Source organism: Aethina tumida, chromosome 3 (assembly GCF_024364675.1).
Source record: "Aethina tumida isolate Nest 87 chromosome 3, icAetTumi1.1, whole genome shotgun sequence".
NCBI lineage: Eukaryota > Metazoa > Arthropoda > Insecta > Coleoptera > Nitidulidae > Aethina > Aethina tumida.
The window spans coordinates 1181996-1204641 of record NC_065437.1 but is presented as its reverse complement, the minus strand read 5'-3'; the positions used below and the strand labels follow the sequence as shown (position 1 = coordinate 1204641).

Below are 22646 nucleotides of genomic sequence, written 5' to 3'. Positions count from 1 at the left end.
GAGAAGTCTGACAAAACTTGAGACTTAAACTAATACTAAAGAGGTTTGTTGTAGAATTCTTAATATTTTAAATATGTCTTTGATAAAGAAAAAACAATAAATTACTTATCTACAATAAGAGTATATTAGAAATAAGTAATTGAGTTTCTTAAGAGCATAAGTAGAAGTCTGACAAAACTTGAGACTTAAACTAATACTAAAAAGGTTTCTTGTAGAATTTTTAATATTTTTAATATTGTGTATATTGATAAAGAAAAAACAATAAATTACTTAACTACAATAAGAGTATATTAGAAATAAGTAATTGAGTTTCTTAAGAGCATAATGAGAAGTCTGACAAAACTTGAGACTTAAACTAATACTAAAGAGGTTTGTTGTAGAATTCTCAATAGTTTTAATATTTTAAATATGACTTTGATAAAGAAAAATCAATAAATTATTTAACTACAATAAGAGTGGATTAGAAATAAGTAATTGAGTTTCTTAAGAGCATAACTAGAAGTCTAACAAAACTTGAGACTTAAATTAATACTAAAAAGCTTTCTTGTAGAATTCTCAATAGTTTTAAAATTTTAAATATGTCTTTGATAAAGAAAAAACAATAAATTACTTAACTACAATAAGAGTATATTAGAAATAAGTAATTGAGTTTCTTAAGAGCATAATGAGAAGTCTGACAAAACTTGAGACTTAAACTAATACTAAAGAGGTTTGTTGTAGAATTCTCAATAGTTTTAATATTTTAAATATGACTTTGATAAAGAAAAATCAATAAATTACTTAACTACAATAAGAGTATATTAGAAATAAGTAATTGAGATTCTTAAGAGCATAAGTAGAAGTCTGACAAAACTTGAGACTTAAACTAATACTAAAAAGGTTTCTTGTAGAATTCTTAATATTTTAAATATGTCTTTGATAAAGAAAAAACAATAAATTACTTATCTACAATAAGAGTATATTAGAAATAAGTAATTGAGTTTCTTAAGAGCATAAGTAGAAGTCTGACAAAACTTGAGACTTAAACTAATACTAAAAAGGTTTCTTGTAGAATTTTTAATATTTTTAATATTTTAAATATGTCTTTGATAAAGAAAAAACAATAAATTACTTAACTAAAATAAGAGTATATTAGAAATAAGTAATTGAGTTTCTTAAGAGCATAATGAGAAGTCTGACAAAACTTGAGACTTAAACTAATACTAAAAAGGTTTCTTGTAGAATTCTTAATATTTTTAATATTTTAAATATGTCTTTGATAAAGAGAAAACAATAAATTACTTAACTACAATAAGAGTATATTAGAAATAAGTAATTGAGATTCTTAAGAGCATAAGTAGAAGTCTGACAAAACTTGAGACTTAAACTAATACTAAAAAGGTTTCTTGTAGAATTCTTAATATTTTAAATATGTCTTTGATAAAGAAAAAACAATAAATTACTTATCTACAATAAGAGTATATTAGAAATAAGTAATTGAGTTTCTTAAGAGCATAAGTAGAAGTCTGACAAAACTTGAGACTTAAAATAATACTAAAAAGGTTTCTTGTAGAATTCTTAATATTTTTAATATTTTAAATATGTCTTTGATAAAGAAAAAACAATAAATTACTTAACTACAATAAGAGTATATTAGAAATAAGTAATTGAGATTCTTAAGAGCATAAGTAGAAGTCTGACAAAACTTGAGACTTAAACTAATACTAAAAAGGTTTCTTGTAGAATTTTTAATATTTTTAATATTTTAAATATGTCTTTGATAAAGAAAAAACAATAAATTACTTAACTACAATAAGAGTATATTAGAAATAAGTAATTGAGTTTCTTAAGAGCATAATGAGAAGTCTGACAAAACTTGAGACTTAAACTAATACTAAAGAGGTTTGTTGTAGAATTCTCAAATAAATATGACTTTGATAAAGAAAAATCAATAAATTATTTAACTACAATAAGAGTGGATTAGAAATAAGTAATTGAGTTTCTTAAGAGCATAACTAGAAGTTTAACAAAACTTGAGACTTAAACTAATATTAAAAAGCTTTCTTGTAGAATTCTCAATAGTTTTAATATTTTAAATATGTTTTTGATGAAGAAAAAACTCATTATTTTTGTTCTTTTAGATACACCTTAAAAAATAAATAAATCTGACAATTAAGTTGTTAAATTACGGTAACAACGGATAATCAATGAGCAATTAGAATTTTTTAAGAACATAAGAACAAGTCTGACAAACTTCAGGCGTTAATTAATTCTAAAAAGGTGTTTTTGTACAAACATAAAACAAAAATTCATATTTTTTGCCGTTCCGAAAGGAAATATCATTAAAAGCTTAATCAATATTAAAGATACTTTTTACATTATCTCAAAGTAAACAAATAAAAACAACGAAATTCCAAAGACATTACGTCCGATACTAATACCAAAGCAATTAACCATAAAACCTCTCGCAAACACCGTAACGTTTTTAAAGTAAAAGTTAAATGCACACCAGCCGAAATGGAACGTAATCTAAATCCGAAGTGCACGGGGGCGAAAATCAGTGGAGACGCAAAAAAGCGGGCATCAAACAAAATAAAATCCACCTCTCGATGGGATTCCGATGGCAATTCACCCCCGGACGCCCATCTCTAATGTTAATGAAAACGATGCTCCACAGTAAAAACGGGGGATAATCTAAACATTTCTTTTTAGCCAAAATTAATGGTCGTTCGATACAAATCAAATTCATTTTTGTTTTATGTGTGTGTGTACAGACGTACAATATGGACGCCCAGATCGGCGAGTCGTCGGCGTGTGCGACGGCGCTCATGTGCGGCGTCAAAACCAACTTCGAGACCGTCGGCTTGGACGCCCGGGGACGCTTCGAGAACTGTTTTTCCAGCTTCTCGTCGAGGGTTTCGTCGCTGATTGATTGGGCGCAGGAATCAGGTGAGGAATAAATTACCATTCGTTCAATCGACGGTTTTTTTCTTTGCATATTCATTCCAACAGTCAGGGAAAACTTTCCTGTTTATATTTGAATAATGTTGCCGCAAAGTGGCCATTTGGGTGGCAACGATTTTTTAACAGTTTACGATTTTTAAATTATGAATTTTTCAAATTACTTCTAATATAAATAGCATTAATACTTTAGAAACACCTTGTATAATAATATTTGATATAACCCTTAGATGAAACTATTACAGAAACATTTAATTGTTTGTATTAGCTATTGTCTAAGAGGTGGCAGTGTGAACGAATGTAATGTAGGCAACACAGAGTACTCAACTTATTTTTCTGTATATCTGTGCTGCTGAAGGATGGAATGGATGAAGGAAACCCAGATAAGGTTATATCCATTTGTTTCGCTTATTGCTATTAATACATTTTACATTTAAACGACAAAAACTAGCAATAATTATGAATTTTAGTGGTTTCCACCAAACCATTGCTGTGACAGTTAAGTGTTTTAATCCTAAACTCGTCAAAAGTATAGACAAAAAAATGGTACAACATCTAATTGATTGTATTAGCTACTATTTTACAGATGGCTATGTTAGAGCTTGCAATAAATAATTTGAAGGTTTAAGAATTAATAAACCTGCTTCAAACTCATTGTGTGTTTCTTCATCTGACGTCGATATTCCTTCACCATCTGTCAGTAACACAAGAACACTGCTGAAGGATGGAATGGATGAATGAAATACAAATTAGGTTATGCCCATTTGTTTCTGTTATTCTTAGTAATACCTTTCACATTTATAAAATAAAAAATAGCAATCATTCTGATGGCTTTCAGCTTGTTTCAAATTAAATTGAACATTGTTCCAATACAATTACATCTTTTGTAGGTTATACACATTACTGAATGATGGAATGGATGAAAAAATCCAGATTAGGTTATATCCATTTGTTACTATTGTTCATATTAATACCTTTGACATGTATAAATAAAAAATTCCTTCTAATGACCAAATCATTGGTCAATTCGCCTCGGGCATTTGTATTTCAATAAAAAGTAATTTAATATGAAAAATATAGGCAAACATTATTTAGTTACATGTTTCAAAACGATTTTTCAACTACATTTGAGTCAGTTATTGCAGAAATTAACAGATACAGGACGAAACTATTACAGAAACTTTTAATTGATTGTTTCAGCTATTACTTAACAGATGGCAGTGTTAACGCCTGTAATAAATAATCCAAACAATGTATAGTACCAAACTTGCTTTTATTCAATAATAATGACTATCTTTTTCCTTTAATTTGAAGGTTTAGGTCCCTTATTAGATTGTTCAGTTCTTACTGGTTAAAATGTTGAAAAATTAGTAAATCTTCTTCAAACCCATTATGTGTTTCTTCATCTGACGATAATATTCCTTCACCATCCGTCAGTAACACAAGAAAACTGCTGAAGGATGGAATGTATGAATGAAATACAAATTAGGTTAGAAAATAAAAAATAGTAATTTTTTTGCTTTCCATCAAATTATTGATATGCCAGTTCAGAGTTTTAATTCTAAACAACGTCAAAAATCTATACAAAATAATGGCACAACTTTGAAGTAGACAATATTATATTAAATTAAATGAAATGGGCATACATAATTTAGTTACATACTTCTTAACTATTTTTTATCTTCATTTGAGTCAGCCTATGTGGAAATTTATGTGTAGGTTTGAGAGATACAGGATGAAATCATTACAGAAACATTTAATGCATAATTTTAGCTATTGTCTAATAGATGGCAGTGTGCACGTATGTAATAAATAATTTAAGAAATACGTAGTATCAAAGTTGGTTCTCTGTATTTTTATACTGAAATGGTGAAATAAAAGTGTAACTTGTATTCAGTATTCATTCAGATTTTTAATGTCGATGAAAGGACATATTAATATGTACAAATTCAAATCCATTTCATTCTATTTTTTCCATAACTTAAAAATTTCCTCTTTAGCAACGTTTCACGTAAATAGTTTTTCTTTTTGTTTCATTCTCGCTTAAATGTTAATCCTCAACTGGCAAGTTTTAAATTTCCACTTATCTCATCAGACTCATCAGCGCATGAATCATTTATTTCTACGTTGTTTTCATGTTTTAATTTCAGTTTAAAACTCGCCCCGGGGATTTTCTGTTTCAATGAATTTTTTAATGGATGTTCATTTATAGAAAAACAAGCAAATGTATTTCGAAACATGTTATATTAAATAAAAAATATAGGAAAACATTATTTCGTTTACATATTATAAAAACGTTTTTTAACTATACTCATATTTGAGTCAGTAAATGCTGAAAGTTTTGTGGGACGAAACTATTACAGAAAATTTTAATTGATAGTATTGGCTATTGTCTAAAAGATGGCAGTGGGAACGTTTGAATGAACTTAATTGTAATTTACCGAAAAAAATACTTGATAAATATTGTTGGACGTGCATAAAAGTAAACAATTAATTGAGTTATTGGCAGTTCCTTTTTGTCAAATTGAATGAGCAAAGTTGTAACTTAATTCACCCGAATATTTGTCAGGTATTTCCTTTTACAAGTTGTTGCCGCACGAAAACAAGGGTAGGTAACGGAATTCAATTTTATTAGAATATATGTCACATCCCTTTCAACCTGAAAACATTTACGCGTCCCAACGGTATTCATTGATACAGTGGAAATCGGGCTTTCGAATTTTCTCTGATGGCACTGATAATTTTGCCATTTGTAGATTGATGAAAAGTCAATAGAGCTGACGCGTGACTCTCATGTCGGACATTTATTACGTGGCGAAAAAAAGGAGTCAACAAATAAAGGCCGAAGTAACGCTTCCTTTCTTTTTTCTTTTCCTGGGAAACTGCCAAAACTACCTATTCAAATTTATTTGATGCCACCTTTTACATTTTTTTGCGTTTCATGCTCCTTCAATTCATTTCAGCTTTGTTGGATTTTATTTTAATTTGATTAACGATACGTTTCACATATAATGGAACACAAAAAACTTGGAAGTTGAAAATGTATGCATAACATATATGTTGCTGGTTCAACCAATTTAAATTCAAATTAAAACAATACAATTGATTTTTATATAAAATGTGTATAAATATTCATTTTCCTTTTGTTTTATACCGGTATGGAACCTCAATTAATTGATGTTTGATATACCTCCACATTTATTCTGTGATACTAATTTGAATTGGATTTAATTTTATATTTTCTATGGAGACCTTAAAATTTACGTGATTGCGCCAATGAATTAATTAACTTCATTAACAATATCCACGGTTCATAAATATTAAATAAAAGTCCCGACCCCAAATAATAAAAAAAGTCTAGAATCTTAGTTCATTAAAATCCGACGAGTTCGATTAACATTTATATAAGTTTTTGGGTATTAATAGACCCGAATATGATCCCCAAAGCGGAGAAAGATTTCGCCGCTTTCGGGATCGAAGTTCGGGTAGTTGATCTGTGCCAAATTAAAAGCGTTTCCGTTTCCCAGGCAAACCACAAACTAAACTTTCGAGAATTATTCTGCACCTTTTATCGTCAATTAATCAACCCGGTTCCCTTTATATTTCGTACCGAATGCATTCCGGTTTTTTGCCTCTTGAGATACAGGCTGATTGAATTTAGTTCTGGCTAAAGGCATGGCGATAACTTTTGAGGTCAAAATTGAATAATAAAGTCTAAAATTAAAAGTGATACAGTTGGAACTATCCATGATTCGATTTACCTTCTTAAACCTTGTGTCTCCCAGGGAACACTGCCATCTGTTAGACAATAGCTGATTCAATCAATTAAATGTTTCTGTAATTGTTTCGTCTCATTTCTGACTAAAAATATAATTAAAAAACATTTTAAAATATGGAACTAAATAATGTTTACCTATATAACTTGTTTCGAAATATATTTACTTGCTTTTCTATAAATGAAGAGTAATTAAAAATACATTGAGATAGGAAATCCCCGAGGCGAATTTTAAACTGCAATTAAAACATGAAAACAACGTGGAAATAAATGATTCATGGGCTGATGAGTCTGATGAGATAAGTGGAAATTTAAAACTTGCCAGTTGAGGATTAATTTTTAAGCGAAAATGAAACAAAAAGAAAAACTATTTACGTAAAACGGTGCTAAAGAGGAAATTTTTAAATTATGGAAAAAATAGAATGAAATGGATTTGAATTTGTAAATATTAATATATCCTTTCGTCGATGTTAAAAATCTGAATGAATACTGAATACAAGTTACACTTTTAATTAATCCTTTCAAAATAAAAATATAGAAAACCAACTTTGATACTACGTATTGCTTGAGTTATTTATTACATACTTGCACACTGCCATCTATTAAACAATAGCTGAAATTATCCATTAAATGTTTCTGTAATAGTTTCGTCCTATATCTCTCATAAATTTCTACATTAACTGACTCAAATGGAGATAAAAAATAGTTTCGATCTATGTAATTAAATTATATTTGCCTATTTCTTTTAATTTAATATAATTTTGTCAACTTTAAAGTTGTGCCATTATTTTGTATAGATTTTTGACGTTGTTTAGAATTAAAACAATGAACTAACAAACATATCATGAAGCTATCAGAATGATATTTTTATTTTGTAAATGTCAAAGGTATTACTAAGAATAACAGAAACAAATGGGCATAACGTAATTTGTATTTCATTCATCCGTTCCATTCTTCAGTAGTGTTCTTGTGAAGAAACACACAATGAGTTTAAAGCAGATTTATTAATTCTTCAAAGTTTTAACCATTAAGAAATGAGCAATCTAATAAGGGACCTAAACATTCAAATTAAATGAAAAAAATAGTCATTATTATTGAAGAAAAGCAAGTTTGGTACTATACATTGTTTGGATTATTTATTGCATGCATTAACACTGCCATCTGTTAGGTAATAGCTGAAACAATCAATTAAAAGTTTCTGTAATAGTTTCGTCCTGTATCTCTCAATTTCTGCACTTATTGACTCAAATGTAGTTGAAAAATCGTTTTGAAACATGTAACTAAATGATGTTTGCCTATATTTTTCATTTTAAATTACTTTTTTTTTGAAATACAAATGCCCGAGGCGGATTGACCAATGATTTGGTCATTAGAATGATTTTTTTATTTATACATGTCAAAGGTATTAATATGAACAATAGTAACAAATGGATATAACCTAATCTGGATTTCATTCATCGATTACATCATTCAGTAATGTGTATAACCAACAAAAGATAGAATTGTAATAGAACAATGTTTAATTTAATTTGAAACAAGCTGATTTTTAATTTTAATAATAACGAATGCGTTTATAAAATTAATTAATTTATTAATTACAGAAACATTTGAATTTGTAAGGGAACTGTTTTGAATGAATAACATACTATTTAGTTAAATTTAATATGTAATTAAATCGAAATGCGATGAATTATTAAATCAGATTAAATTTGGCTGATTAATAATTATATTTGTTTTTTTATTACTTATTTAATTTCAAAGGTTTCATACGTATATATTGGAACTTTTTATTAAAAACATAAAAATAAATCAAATTTTAATTTTAGTAAATATGAAAATAATAATAATAATGAATATTACTAATTCAAATAAATTAAAATTGTTCCTTATTAAGTGTATCTATTATAGATTATTAAAGTGTAATTTATTATATAATATAATTATATAATTAAATGGGGAATTTAATAAATTTTCCAGAAGCACTTTAATAAAAAATTAATTTTCAACTTTAAGAATCTCTAAGTTAACAACAAAATGGCTTAAAATTTACGTTGTTTTTATATATTTATCCATAGTGTATGTTCTCCAAGTAATTTTAAGTTAGCTTAATGTTTTCCACCCGTTGAAAAAACATTGCAACTAAAACTTTAACTACCACAAAGGGAAAATTTGAATATTATTCCGTACATCCATATTTAACATATGCCGTTAGCGGATATTTCAAAGATACGAGGATAGTAATCTTATCTGTGCAAATTTAATATTGACGAACAACTTAGTTGGTTGAATTTATGTAAGAACATAACCAGCAGGGGGCTTTAATGTGCTTTAAAGATTTAGAAGGCTTATAAATTATCCTTTCGTCTTTTAGTTTATGGAAAATTTTATTTAATGAGAACGAGACTCTTTATTAAAGAATTATTTACGTCTCTGTGACTGAGTTTTCCTCTGTCTGTTAATTATGTTATGGACAAACATTATTTATCTACATTTGAGTCAGCCAGTGAAGAAATTCGTGTTAAGTTTTAAGAGTTACAGGACGAAATCATTACAGAAAACTTTAATTGACTGTAACAGCTATTAAATGACAGATGGCAGTGTTAACACATGTAATAAATAATGAAGTATGGTAAGGAATTAAAGTTGTACCTTACCGGCTGGTTTAATCAGGAATTTTTGCTAATCTGCTTGCGGCAGATATGTGAGCTGATATGCCGTTGTGGAGCTAATTCGAATTTAATAACCGGAGCTCTGATATCCCTTTAGGTCGGGCCTCGTGATCATATAAAACATCCCCTTGTATTCGTAGCATTGTAAACATTCGTCGAGTACACGAAAGGTAAGGGTCATCATCAAACAACAAATGTTTTGCATTCAACCTATGTAAAACAAGACCATTAAGTATCTGAGTCGGTCGTTTCTATGATTCCGCGACGCGTCTGCCCAACTAAAACCCTTTACCGAAAATAAACATTCCGCCTACAATGTAACGATTATTTAGTTGTTATACGTAGTTTCGAGAGAGTCGGAGAGCTTTAAAGCTTTGAGTGTACCTCATAAAAAGGGACAGCTTTATTATTATTAGAACACACGCCTTAACTGCAAAATTCCACTACTAACGAGTGAAATGTTCAGGAAACTAATAGAATTTTATGATAAGGAGTGGAACATTCGAAGGAAAAACTTTTATGCCACGGCTAATCCTGCACTGCTTTCATTCAAACTTTTTTACGCGTGCATTAACCTGTTTTTTTTTCTTCTTCTTCTTCTTCTTCTAGTACAAACACTTAAATCTACCCAGAAACAATAAGTAGTGGACCCAAATTAAATCTTAACATGACACCAAAAAGTATTTTCGAGTGTTTGTTTGAGTCGTTTTTCTCTTTTACTTTATTTTATTCTACATCAGAATATTCCGCTTGAAACGTTTACACTGATGCAATTATAAAAGTAATTAAAACTGTTTTGTGAATTCAAGTAGAACGGAGGGGTTCAAAGGGTAAATAAAAAAATTAATTAAAAATTTCGTATGGTACATATTATTTTGCTTTTAAGTTCTTTGTATATATTTTTAAAAATGGGGAAATAATAATAAATGTTGTTTATGAACCGTAACTGTTGGATAAAGTGACAAATATTACAACATTATTACTCAATTAATGTCAAATTTTACTATAAAATTTTCAAATAAGTTTTAATTAAAAAATAAAATTCATTGCTTAAAATAAACGATTTAATTACTTACCACTTTTAAATTCCTTTATGTTATCTGTAATAAAAATAAATATAATGATTATTTTCCATTATTATTAATACGTAAAATTAGTTTACATAAATATTAATTAAATGTAAATCCACAATATCTAATCAAAAATATTTTAATTATAAATATTATTTCACCACAAGGTTAATAAACAAATCCAATATACTATAATTTGAATTAAAATAAAATCAATAAACAAAATGAAAATAAATTTAATAATAATAATAATTCTTTTGAATAAAAAAGTATAGCTAATTAAGTTCACACTGCCCTCTCTTAGACGATAGCTGATATAATCAATTAAAGTTTTCTGTAATGATTTCGTCCCATATATTGTATAAAATATTAAATTTTATGATCTATTATATTTAAGTTTAGATTCAAATACATTAAAATTTTAAATGTAAATTGAGTAATAACATTCTATCAAATATGAACTATTTATTCAAAAGTTATGGTTCATAAACAACCTTTATGATTATTCCTCAATTTTTAAAATATATATATATATATATATATATATATATATATAATAAATTTTAATAACCTACAAATCTTAATTTGATTGAAATATTTACTACGTTTTATTTCCTCTCTATTAATATTATTAAAAATTAGTTTGTACAAATTTTAATTGATATTTAATTAAAAAAAAAACACAATTCTTGTTTCAAACATATTTTAATAAAAAACTCCAATATATTCATCTGAAATGTTTGAAATGTCCACAAATAAAACCAATAACTAAAATTAAAATGCATTTAAGTTTATTTTGTATGTAATAAAAAAAATAAATTATTCAGAATTTTTTTCAATTAAACGTAAATTTATAAATTTAAATATTTTTGTTGTTTATTTGGAAACAATTCATTTAATTTTGTTATTATTATTATTATTATTATTACAAAGCTAAAACTGGTTTGTACAATAAATGTACATTAATTCAAAAAATTGTAGTCGAAACAACTTTTATATTCATCTGAAATTCTGATGGTAAAGAATGGAATTTTCAATTTTGCTGTACTCAATTAACCGTACGTTCCTCCAATTAACAAAGCAGTAAAAATTGTAATACGAATCGAATTGAAATGGAATTTGTCCATGTTTTCGTGGTCTGACTTGTATGTTTTTGATCAATCATTTAAGACTGTTAAATTCAACATTAATATCAACGATTTTTAAACTATTCCAAGATAATTTATAAGTGTAAGTCACTACAATTTATATTGGCATCAATTTACATAATTTTATGATTGGACGATTCCATTGTAGTATCTTGTAATTCATTGTATCAGCTACTGTCTTAGAGATGGCGTTGTTAACACAAGTGATTAATAATCCACCCAACATAATTTTGTTGGCCTGGGTAATTAATATCATTATTTTTTTTTAATGGTTTCAACACATGGTTGTTTAATATACGGTTTTCCATCAAGATTAAATTGAAAAATGGTGATAATCCCTTTCGTCTCATAAATCCGGACACCGTTCCCACTTTAACGTTCGAACTAATTTACATATTTCCGTTTCCTTAATGTATCCCAATGATTGTATTGTAGGTAATAATTTATTCAGCGATCGTACCAGAACGTAATTTGTTCTATAAAAATCCTCATAAATTTCCTGACCGTGTGGGGGTATACGTTGTAAATCTTTTTTCTAAACGGATCATGCCCCAAATATGTCGTTTATATGCAAAAAAGAATACATAAATTGCAATTCAAATAGATCCCTTCGGGTATAAACTAATGGCGGATCGTTATCTGTTCGCCAGAACTTTATGTACAAAAGACAAAACTATTTTCTGACTGAATATAGATGTGGCCCTACATGTGTTGCCACCAGTACATCAACCAACAAAACACAAAGAGTCTGTTACTATTTAATGGAGGCATTAACCCTTTAACTTCAAGAAATTAATACTAAGAGAGTTAAGGATGTGGATGGAAACAACTTTTTAACTGTTCTTGGATTATTTTTAGACCCCACATTGGTTTTCCATAGTTTTATGATTGGAAGAAACCATTACAGAAATTGATAATTCATTGCATCAACTATTGTCTCAGAGGTGGCGTTGTTAACGCACGTGATAAATTGTTCAGGCAATATACAGTCCCAGACAAAAAAAAAGGAAAATCATTTTGTTATCTGAACTTTAGGTACAAAAGACGAGATTATTTTGTGTCAGAAAGGCTTTATTAATATATATGTGGTGACATGTTTCTTGCTGGTCCCCTTTAACAATAACAAAGTTAGTGTATCAGTTAGTTCCGGTGGTTAATTCATGTTTTTAGGTTTTTAGTTGATTATAAAAAAGAAATTAAGAATAAGAGAATTAAGGAAGTGGATGGAAACAAGCCCGAAAGGATAATGAAATAGGGCGATAAATAAAATAAATCCCAACCACCTTAATCGCTTCTAATCTGTTGGGGTTAATTCAATTAAGACCACTCGAATTAGACAACTTCCCAGCCATATTTTAAGCCCCGTTTCAGTGAACAAGAAACAATTTAAACTGACGTCAAAAATCAACCAACCCAAGACATAAATTTTAAGTTTAATTGAGGTACGACGACGGCAAAAACCACGAAAATAAATAAAGAGTAAAGCCGTCGGTGAAATATTTCAGGGTAATAACACGGGGCATTGTGATCCACGTCCTTTTTCTTATTGTTGCAGGAAAATCGACAGGAATAGTGACAAACACGAGGATAACTCACGCCACGCCCGCAGCTTTGTACGGGCATTCGCCCTCCCGTTACTGGGAGGACGATTCCAAAGTTCCGGCGGCATCCAGAAAATCCTGCAAGGATCTAGCACGCCAGCTCATCGAAAACGATCCTGGACGTAATATTAACGTGAGTCGTTTATATTCATTTTATGTCCTCGTCTGGTCCGTGTTCCTGCACAACTATTCCCCCTCAATTCCTGCTGTTCTAACACCTTAAAATTTGTACACCTTTTTCTAGCCCGGGAGGGAAGTTTTGTATTTTTAATAAGTAAGGCAACAATTCAGGCGGGTAAAATTTTCTGATTTGTGGCCTCGTAAATCAAACAAAGCACTTTTAGTAGACAAAACATTCCCAGCATCACCTGAGCTTTAGTTCGGGAGATGACGCAGTCCTGAACGATTTATGGCCAAGTTTAAGACCGACAAACATACGAATATTATCGTGTTAAGTTCAAACCTGTTAAATTTATAATGATTTAAATTCATTCGAATTTGAGGACGGAAAAAACATGCATTATTCACGTAAGTTGTGGCGATAAAAAGTGAACGGAAATATTGAAAATAACTTTTTATTGATGATAAATTTCAAATTTTGCGACCCATTTCGACAACACTGCGGCTCAATCTCGATTGACGTCAATTCAGTACGCGATCGCATTTGAATGAAAAAATATGTGAGCTACATTGTACCACACAAATTTTATATAATTTTATATGTATATTTTTATGATTTGTCAAAAAGAAACGAAGTGAGGTTAAATATTTCAGTTGGTATTAGAACAGCACCAATATTGCCAACTTCTGTAATTTACAACATACATTAAATATAATATTTCTAATTAATAAATATTCAGTGAGTCAAATCTCGAATTAATTTCTAAATATTTTATATTTAATATATCAGTATTCGTATTTAAACAGAAACAAAGTGAGATTAAATATTTCAGTTGGTATTAGAACAGCACCAAGATTGCCAACTTCTGTAACTTAATAACATACATAAAAAATAACATTTCTAATTAATTCAGTGAGACAAATTACAAATTAATGTCTTCATATTTTATATTTAATATATCAGTATATGTATTTAAATAGGAACGAAGTGAGGTTAAATACTTCAGTTGGTATTAGAAAAGCACCAAGATTGCCAACTTCTGTAATTTAGCAACATACATAAAATATAACATTTCTAATTAATTAATATTCAGTGAGTCAAATTACTAATTAATTTCTACATATTTTATATTTAATATATCAGTATTTGTATTTAAACAGAAACGAAGTGAGGTTAAATATTTCAGTTGGTATTAAAACGGTACCAAGATTACCAACATCTGTAATTTAACAACATACATAAAATATAACATTTTTAATTAAGTGAGTTGTATCAGTATTCGTATTTAAACAGAAACGAAGTGAGGTTAAATATTTCAAGACTGCCAACTTCTGTGATTTAACAACCTGTATAACAAGTTTCACTTCTAATTCTAAGTTAATTTATGCATATTTTATATTTATGTTTCATATTTTTATGATTGGATGACACCGTTGTAGTAATTGATCATTCATTGCATCAGCTATTGTCTAAGAGATGGCGTTGTTAATGCATGTAATAAACTGTTCAGGCAATATATAGTACGAGACAAAAAAAAAATTACTACGTTATCTGAACTTTATGTACAGAAGATAAAATTATTTTCAACAACATCACTATTCAATGAGTTAAATCACACGTTATTTGGTACATATTTTAAATTTAACATCTTTTTATATATTTCAAGTACTTAAGAAATGATTAATAATGAACATAATGTTAAATCACCATCACGACAAAAGTATTATATTAAAGTGATCACTTTTTCCAATTGAATCGTTCATAATAACCATTAGTCAATTTTTAGTGACAAAAACTGGTAATAATTTTCATCCAAATTGTTCGAAGATTTATGATATTTACGTTTTAAATGTGACACATCAAAGATAAATACTTACGACTTGAACTTTGATATCAATTCCAATATATTTAAGATGATTAAATATGAAATAGGACTTCCTTACAAATGTGCTGAATTTGATATTTCCCCTTGGAAAGATAAATTATTACTTATTTACTACTTTAAGGTTTATTTCCTGTGATTGTGGTGGTACAGAAAAACTATATTCTTTGTTGTTTGGAGCTGATTGATTATTAAATAATTGGTATTGTGTTTATATGTGTCAAAAATGTTCCCAACGTCAGTCAATAATTATATTATTATTGTACATTGGAATACAATCTCCCTATTCTCCCTCTATCTTTGTTGTGCTACTACAGTTAAATTGAGGGCTTTATTGGTTTTGGTAAACAGTAAATTCCGACTATTTAATTATTTCAATAGTTAGTCAAATTCACAATTAATGCATTTCGAGGTAAAATCAGTTTAAGTTCCATTCAAATATCTGTCATTTGCACAGTTGAAATCAGTTTCCTGGTTGAAATTTTGACTTTTACCTACACATACACTGCCTCGTCCTTTTCTTATTGTCAAACAAAGGAGCCGTTTCAAAGTTTTTATGGCAGTTGGGCCATTCAAACTTCCATCAAACTTGCGAATCAGATTAAGGATTTAAAGTCCGGATTACTAAATTATTGTTTATTCAAGAGGTTATCCAGATTATGTCCCATTGAAATTCAACAACAAGCTTTTTAGAGTTTTTATTGTTTGAAAGAAAGTTTCTATTGGCACGCAGGCCTTAATTAGTGCTTAGTTTACATAGTGGCGTCGTGTCGGAATCCGGATTTATGGCGATATAAACTCCATGCGAGTCCGACGTGGGGCCACATAAAAAAACCTCAAGTATCAACTTTAGCACAAGTCGGTGGGAAAATCGATATTAATTTATTTTCTCATTACCAGCCACAAATCCCTTTAAGGCATGCAAATTTACATCAACGGTTTTTACCTGTTAAATAACCAAGCTGGACTGACTAATTGAATTGTCATCAAATACAATGTTGTCTAGCTGTGTTCAGTTATTTGCATTTTTCATCACTTTATGTAAATAAAACTGATTTAATAAGATTTGTTTTGTTTATGAAAGTGCACATGCGGAGCAGAACTTTAAACATTTTATATGTTTGGAGCTTTATTGAATTTAATATTAATGATTAATTATATATAACTGTACCTCTTTACAAACGTGGTTGAATTATAAAACTTGTTAATCAAAAGCATTGTTTGTGTACTAACTAAATGTTTATTGAAATTAAATTATATCGAATAGTTTATATTTGAGTTCAAACTCAAACAACTACAACGTATTAATATTATAAATATAAAAATATGCAGCAATTAATTTGTGATTTAAACCTTTGAATACTGTTTAATCAGAAGTTTAGGTTTTTATATTTGTTGTTGAATTATAGAAGTTTACAGTTTTGGTTATATTCTAACAATACAAATACAAATTTATTAAATATAAAATATGCCAAAATAATACTTAATATTAATAGTAAACTAGGATTAATATCCAATTGTGTTTGAAGTATTTAATTATATACAATACTTTGGTCAAATTTATGTGTTTCAAGTATTTAAAAAATACTTAATAATCGTGGTAAACTGTGATCAATATCCAATTATCTTTGAAGTATTTAATTATATACAAATTTATGTGTTTCAAGTATTTAAACAATGCTTAATAATCATGGTAAACTGTGATCAATATTCAATTGCCTTTGAAGAATTTAATTATATACAATACTTTGGTCAAATTTATTTGTTTCATGTATTTAAACAATGCTTAATAATCATGGTAAACTGTGATCAATATTTAATTGTTTTTGAAGTATTTAATTATACACAATACTTTGGTCAAATTTATGTGTATCAATTATTTAAGCAATACTTAATAATCATGGTAAACTGTGATTAATATCTAATTATCTTTGAAGTATTTAATTATACACAATACTTTGGTCAAATTTATGTGTTTCAAGTATTTAAACAATACTTAATAATCATGGTAAATTGTGATCAATATTCAATTGCCTTTGAAGACTTTAATTATATACAATACTTTGGTTAAATTTATTTGTTTCATGTATTTAAACAATGCTTAATAATCATGGTAAACTGTGATTAATATCTAATTATTTTTGAAGTATTTAATTATACACAATACTTTGGTCAAATTTATGTGTTTCAAGTATTTAAACAATACTTAATAATCATGGTAAATTGTGATCAATATTCAATTGCCTTTGAAGACTTTAATTATATACAATACTTTGGTTAAATTTATTTGTTTCATGTATTTAAACAATGCTTAATAATCATGGTAAACTGTGATCAATATTTAATTGTTTTTGAAGTATTTAATTATACACAATACTTTGGTCAAATTTATGTGTTTCAATTATTTAAGCAATACTTAATAATCATGGTAAACTGTGATTAATATCTAATTATCTTTGAAGTATTTAATTATACAAAATTCTTTGGTCAAATTTATGTGTTTCAAGTATTTAAACAATACTTAATAATCATGGTAAACTGTGATCAATATCCAATTATCTTTGAAGTATTTAATTATATACAATACTTTGGTTAAATTTATTTGTTTCATGTATTTAAAAAATGCTTAATAATCATGGTAAACTGTGATCAATCTCCAATTATCTTTGAAGTATTTAATTATATACAATACTTTGGTCAAATTTATGTTTCAAGTATTTAAGCAATACTTAATAATCATGGTAAACTGTGATTAATATCTAATTATCTTTGAAGTATTTAATTATACAAAATTCTTTGGTCAAATTTATTTGTTTCATGTATTTAAACAATGTTTAATAATCGTGGTAAACTATGATCAATATCCAATTGTCTTTGAAGAATTTAATTATATACAACAGTTTGGTCAAATTTATGTGTTTCGAGTATTTAAAGAATGCTTAATAATCATGGTAAATTGTGATCAATATTCAATTGTCTTTGAACTATTTAATTATATACAATAGTTTAGTCAAATTTATATGTTTCATGTATTTAAACAATGTTTAATAATCATGGTAAACTGTGATCAATATTCAATTGTCTTTGAAGTATTTAATTATATACAATTCTTTGGTCAAATTTATGTGTTCCAAATATTTAAACAATGCTTAATAATAATGGTAAACTCTGATCAATATTCAATTGTCTTTGAAGTAATTAATTATATACAATACTTTAGTCAATTTTCTGTGTTTCAAGTATTTAAACAATGCTTAATAATCATGGTAAACTGTGTTCAATATTCAATTGTCTTTGAAATATTTAATTATATACAATACTTTGGTAAAAATTATGTTTCAAGTATTTAAATCATGCTTAATTATAATAATAAGTTGTCAATTGTCTCTGAAATATTAAATTGAATATAAGTTTAAGTACTTAAACAATACTCACTGATAATAATAATCTTCTAATCGTTATTCCATTGTTTCTGAATTTTTTAAGCGTCAATATTTAAACAAACCTTAATAATAATAATGGAGTTTCAATGCTGGTTTCATTATTTACCTAAAAACTACCATGTTCAAAGCCAACTTCCGGAATTAATTACACCAATAGTTTAGTTCATATTGAACACCGGATAAAATAATGTTATGCCAGTTCCAAAGTACACATTGTACGCGTTCAGTTAGTTTTCATTATATCATTAAATTGAAGTTGAAAAATTAGTTAAGCGTGCCAGTGGCACGGTTCCATGAATTATTTGCGATCTATTAGTTCAAAGGAATATTTAGCGGGAACATTATCCGGTCCCCTTTCAACTTTACGGCCGTTATAACACCTGGCACCTTTACAGTCGATATTAGCGTGATTGAATTTCCATATTTTCAATCGGTGATGCGTTTAAAGTTGTGTCAAAAAGGGACTTACAATGCGGTGTGTTTGTTGTACACAAAGGGGGGTATCAGCTACAGCTACAGCTGCAGCTACGGCCGTGGCAGCGAACCGAACGTAAATTGAATCCGAGATCTAACAAAGCCTTAACTGATTGCAGGTCCTGTTCGGTGGCGGCCGTCGTCACTGGTTGCCGAAGGTCGCGAACGACCCGGAGCGAACCACCGAGGAAGGTCGGCGCCTGGACGGGCGTAATCTTATCGACGACTGGAGGCGAGATAAGAAGAAGCGGGGACTGAAGGCGGAATATGTCTGGAACAAAGGACAACTTGATAAAATTAACCCCAGTCAAATTGACTACTTGCTCGGTGAGTCCTTTTATTTCCACCCCCTTTTATTTGCTTATCTGTTTCCTGCTGACAATACAGGCGGGACTTTTTCATAAACATCGTTACGTCCGTAACGGTGGAACAACGTTACATCGATGCGTTTCGTTATTTGCTCAAACACAGCTAAACTTATCCACTCATCATCATCATCATCTCTGTGCTGTATCAACCCAAATCAATTTAACGTACTTTAGCATATTTCACCATTAAAAAATTACGGCCCCGAAAAACGTATAAAACGTTGTTAATCACCTCTTCATTTTACTGCGTCCATAAACAAAACATTCTGCGTATTCCCTAAACGGCCGTAAGAGAGTTAAAAAGTAATTTAATAATGCATCAGTCCCCGGAATCCCGGACTCTAATCCGGATGGGGTGATTGAAGTGTCTTTTCGAAGTCGAATTAAATATTTACGAGTCATCTTTTTTCGGGTTGTACAGCAAAAGTACGAGAACATACTTTGCGGATTACAGTTTTCGAATAAGTTTGTGTTGGAATTGGATTTGTTTCCGGTCGAAATTGACCGCGTTTTTATTATTATTATTATTTATGGGTGGCGAGTCGAATATTGGGCTGATTTGCATTTTGCGATAAAACGAAATGTTCGTTGCACTTAATTTATTGACTTTTTAATAATTGACAATTTTCATTTATGAATTATGGACGTACAAAAATAATGTTTTAATTTTAAAATATAACAAAAAAATTCAAATTATAAACTAAAAACTAAATAAGTAAAAATTTACATTAGTTAATATTGATTATTATGATGATTATTATTATTTTAATTAAAAAATATATATTTATTTGATATTAGATTCGATAATTAAATTTCTAAAAAATAAGCTGAAATAACCAAAATAAAAACTAGTTCAAACTAAAAAAATTACAAAACTGTAAAATTTAATTTGAATTGAAAAACTAATAAATTCAGAAGCTGAACTCTAAAATAAATATTAGTTCATACTGAAGTAATTAGAAAACTGTGAGAGATAATTGTAATTAATTGTTTTATTTCAAATTTAATAAATTTATTCAAATTTTAATTGAAAATAAGAAAATAGAGCTGAATAAATAAATCACTGAAAAACTGAAAAATTCAGAAGTTGAATTTTAAAATATATATTAATTTATACTGAAATAATTAGGAACCTGTAAGAAATATATATTTATTTAATAAATTCATTCAAATTTTAAATGAAAATAAATTAAATGTCAAGTAAATTGTGTTAAGAAGCCAGAATGAAAGAGATGAATAAATAAATCATTGAAAAACTGAAAAATTCAGAAGCTGAAGTTTAAAATACATATTACTTCATACTGAAATAATTAGAAACCTGTAAGAGATACATATCTAATTGTTTTATGTTAAATTTAAACTGAAAGTAAATTAAATGTCAAATAAATTATCTTCAAAAGCTTAATTCAGAAAGCTGAATAAATAAATCCGTAAAAAACTGAAAAATTCAGAAGCTGAACTCTAAAATAAATATTAGTTTATACTAAAATAATTAGAAACTTGTAAATTTAATGAATTTATTCAAATTTTAACTGAAAATAAATTAAATGTCAAGTAAATTGTGTTAAAAAGCCAAAATGAAAGATATGAATAAATAAACTACTGAAAAACTGAAAAATTTAAAAGCAGAACTTTAAAATACACATTAGTTCATACTAAAATAATTAGAAATCTGTAAGAAATACTTATTTAATTGTTTTATGTTAAATTTACACTGAAAGTAAACTAAATGTCAAATAAATTGTTATCAAAAACTAAATTCAGAAAACTGAATAAATAAATCACAAAATAACTGAAAAATTCAGAAGCTGAACTCTAAAATAAATATTGGTTCATACTAAAATAATTAGAAAACTGTAAGATATACACATTTTATTGTTTTATGTCAAATTTAATAAGTTTATTCAAATTTTAATTGAAAATAAATTAAATTTTAAGTAAATTGTGTTCAAAATTTAAAATCAAAGAGCTGAATAAATAAATTACTGAAAACCTGAAAGATTCAGAAGCTGAACTATAAAATAAATATTAGTTTATTCAAATTTTAATTGAAAATAAATTAAATGTCAAGTAATTTGTGTTCAAAAGCCAAAATTAAAGAGCTGAATAAATAAATCACTGAAAAATTGAAATAAACAAATTCATTTAAATTTCAAATGAAAATAATTCAGGAATCTAATAATTTATATTGAAAATATAAAATTAAAAATGCTGAATGACTGAAAAACTGAAAAGTTTAAAAACTAAGCTCTGAAATAAGTTTTAGGAAGTTAGTTTATACTGAAATAATTAGGAAGGTGTAAGAAATAAATATTTAATTATTTTATTTCAAATTTAATGAATTCGTACAAATTTTACCTGAAAACAATTTAAATGTAAAGTAAGCTGTGTTCAAAAACTACAATCAAAAGAACAAAATGACCAAATAGCTGAAAAACAGAAAAGTTCACTAAATTAAATTTTCAATAATTCTTACATAAATTGTAAGAGAAACATATTGGATTGCTTTATGTTAATTTTAATAAATTTATTTAAATTTCAAATAAACATAATTCAGGAATATAGTAAATTGTATTGAAAAACTGAAATCAAAAAAGTTGAATAATTGAAAAGCTGAAAAGTTTAAAAACAAGACTCTGAAATAAACATTACTGAAGTAATTAGAAAGCTGTAAGAAATGAATATTTAATTATTTTATTTCAGATTTAATGATTTCATTCAAATTTTGCCTGAAAATAATTTAAATGTCAAATAAGCTGTGTTCAAAAACTACAATCAAAAAAACTAAATAACCAAATAGCTGAAAAACAGAAAAGTTCACAAACTAAATACTAAATTATAATGCTTTATGTTAATTTTAATAAATTTATTTAAATTTCGAATAAAGATAATTCAGGAATAAGGTAAATTGTGTTGAAAAGCTGAAATCAAAAGAAAGAAAGTTGAAAAGTTTAAATATAAGACTCTGAAATAAACATTAGTTTATACTGATGTAATTAGTAAACTGTAAGAAATAAATATTTAATTATTTTATTTCACATTTAATAACTGAAAAGCTGAAAAGTTGAAAAATTTAAAAACAAGACTCTGAAATAAACATTAGTTTATACTGAAGTAATTAGTAAACTGTAAGAAATAAATATTTAGTTATTTTA

General features: G+C 27.5%; 1 protein-coding gene across 1 annotated transcript in view; it reads left to right on the top strand.

Annotated features, from left to right (window-relative positions):
* Positions 1–22646, top strand: part of LOC109603951 (alkaline phosphatase-like) — a 113698-nt gene that overhangs the window by 50662 nt on the left and 40390 nt on the right. The window contains exons 4-6 of the mRNA XM_049964512.1: positions 2754–2928; positions 13158–13336; positions 19243–19450. Of these exons, the coding sequence (XP_049820469.1) occupies positions 2754–2928; positions 13158–13336; positions 19243–19450 (562 nt within the window). The remainder of the gene's footprint in view (positions 1–2753; positions 2929–13157; positions 13337–19242; positions 19451–22646) is intronic.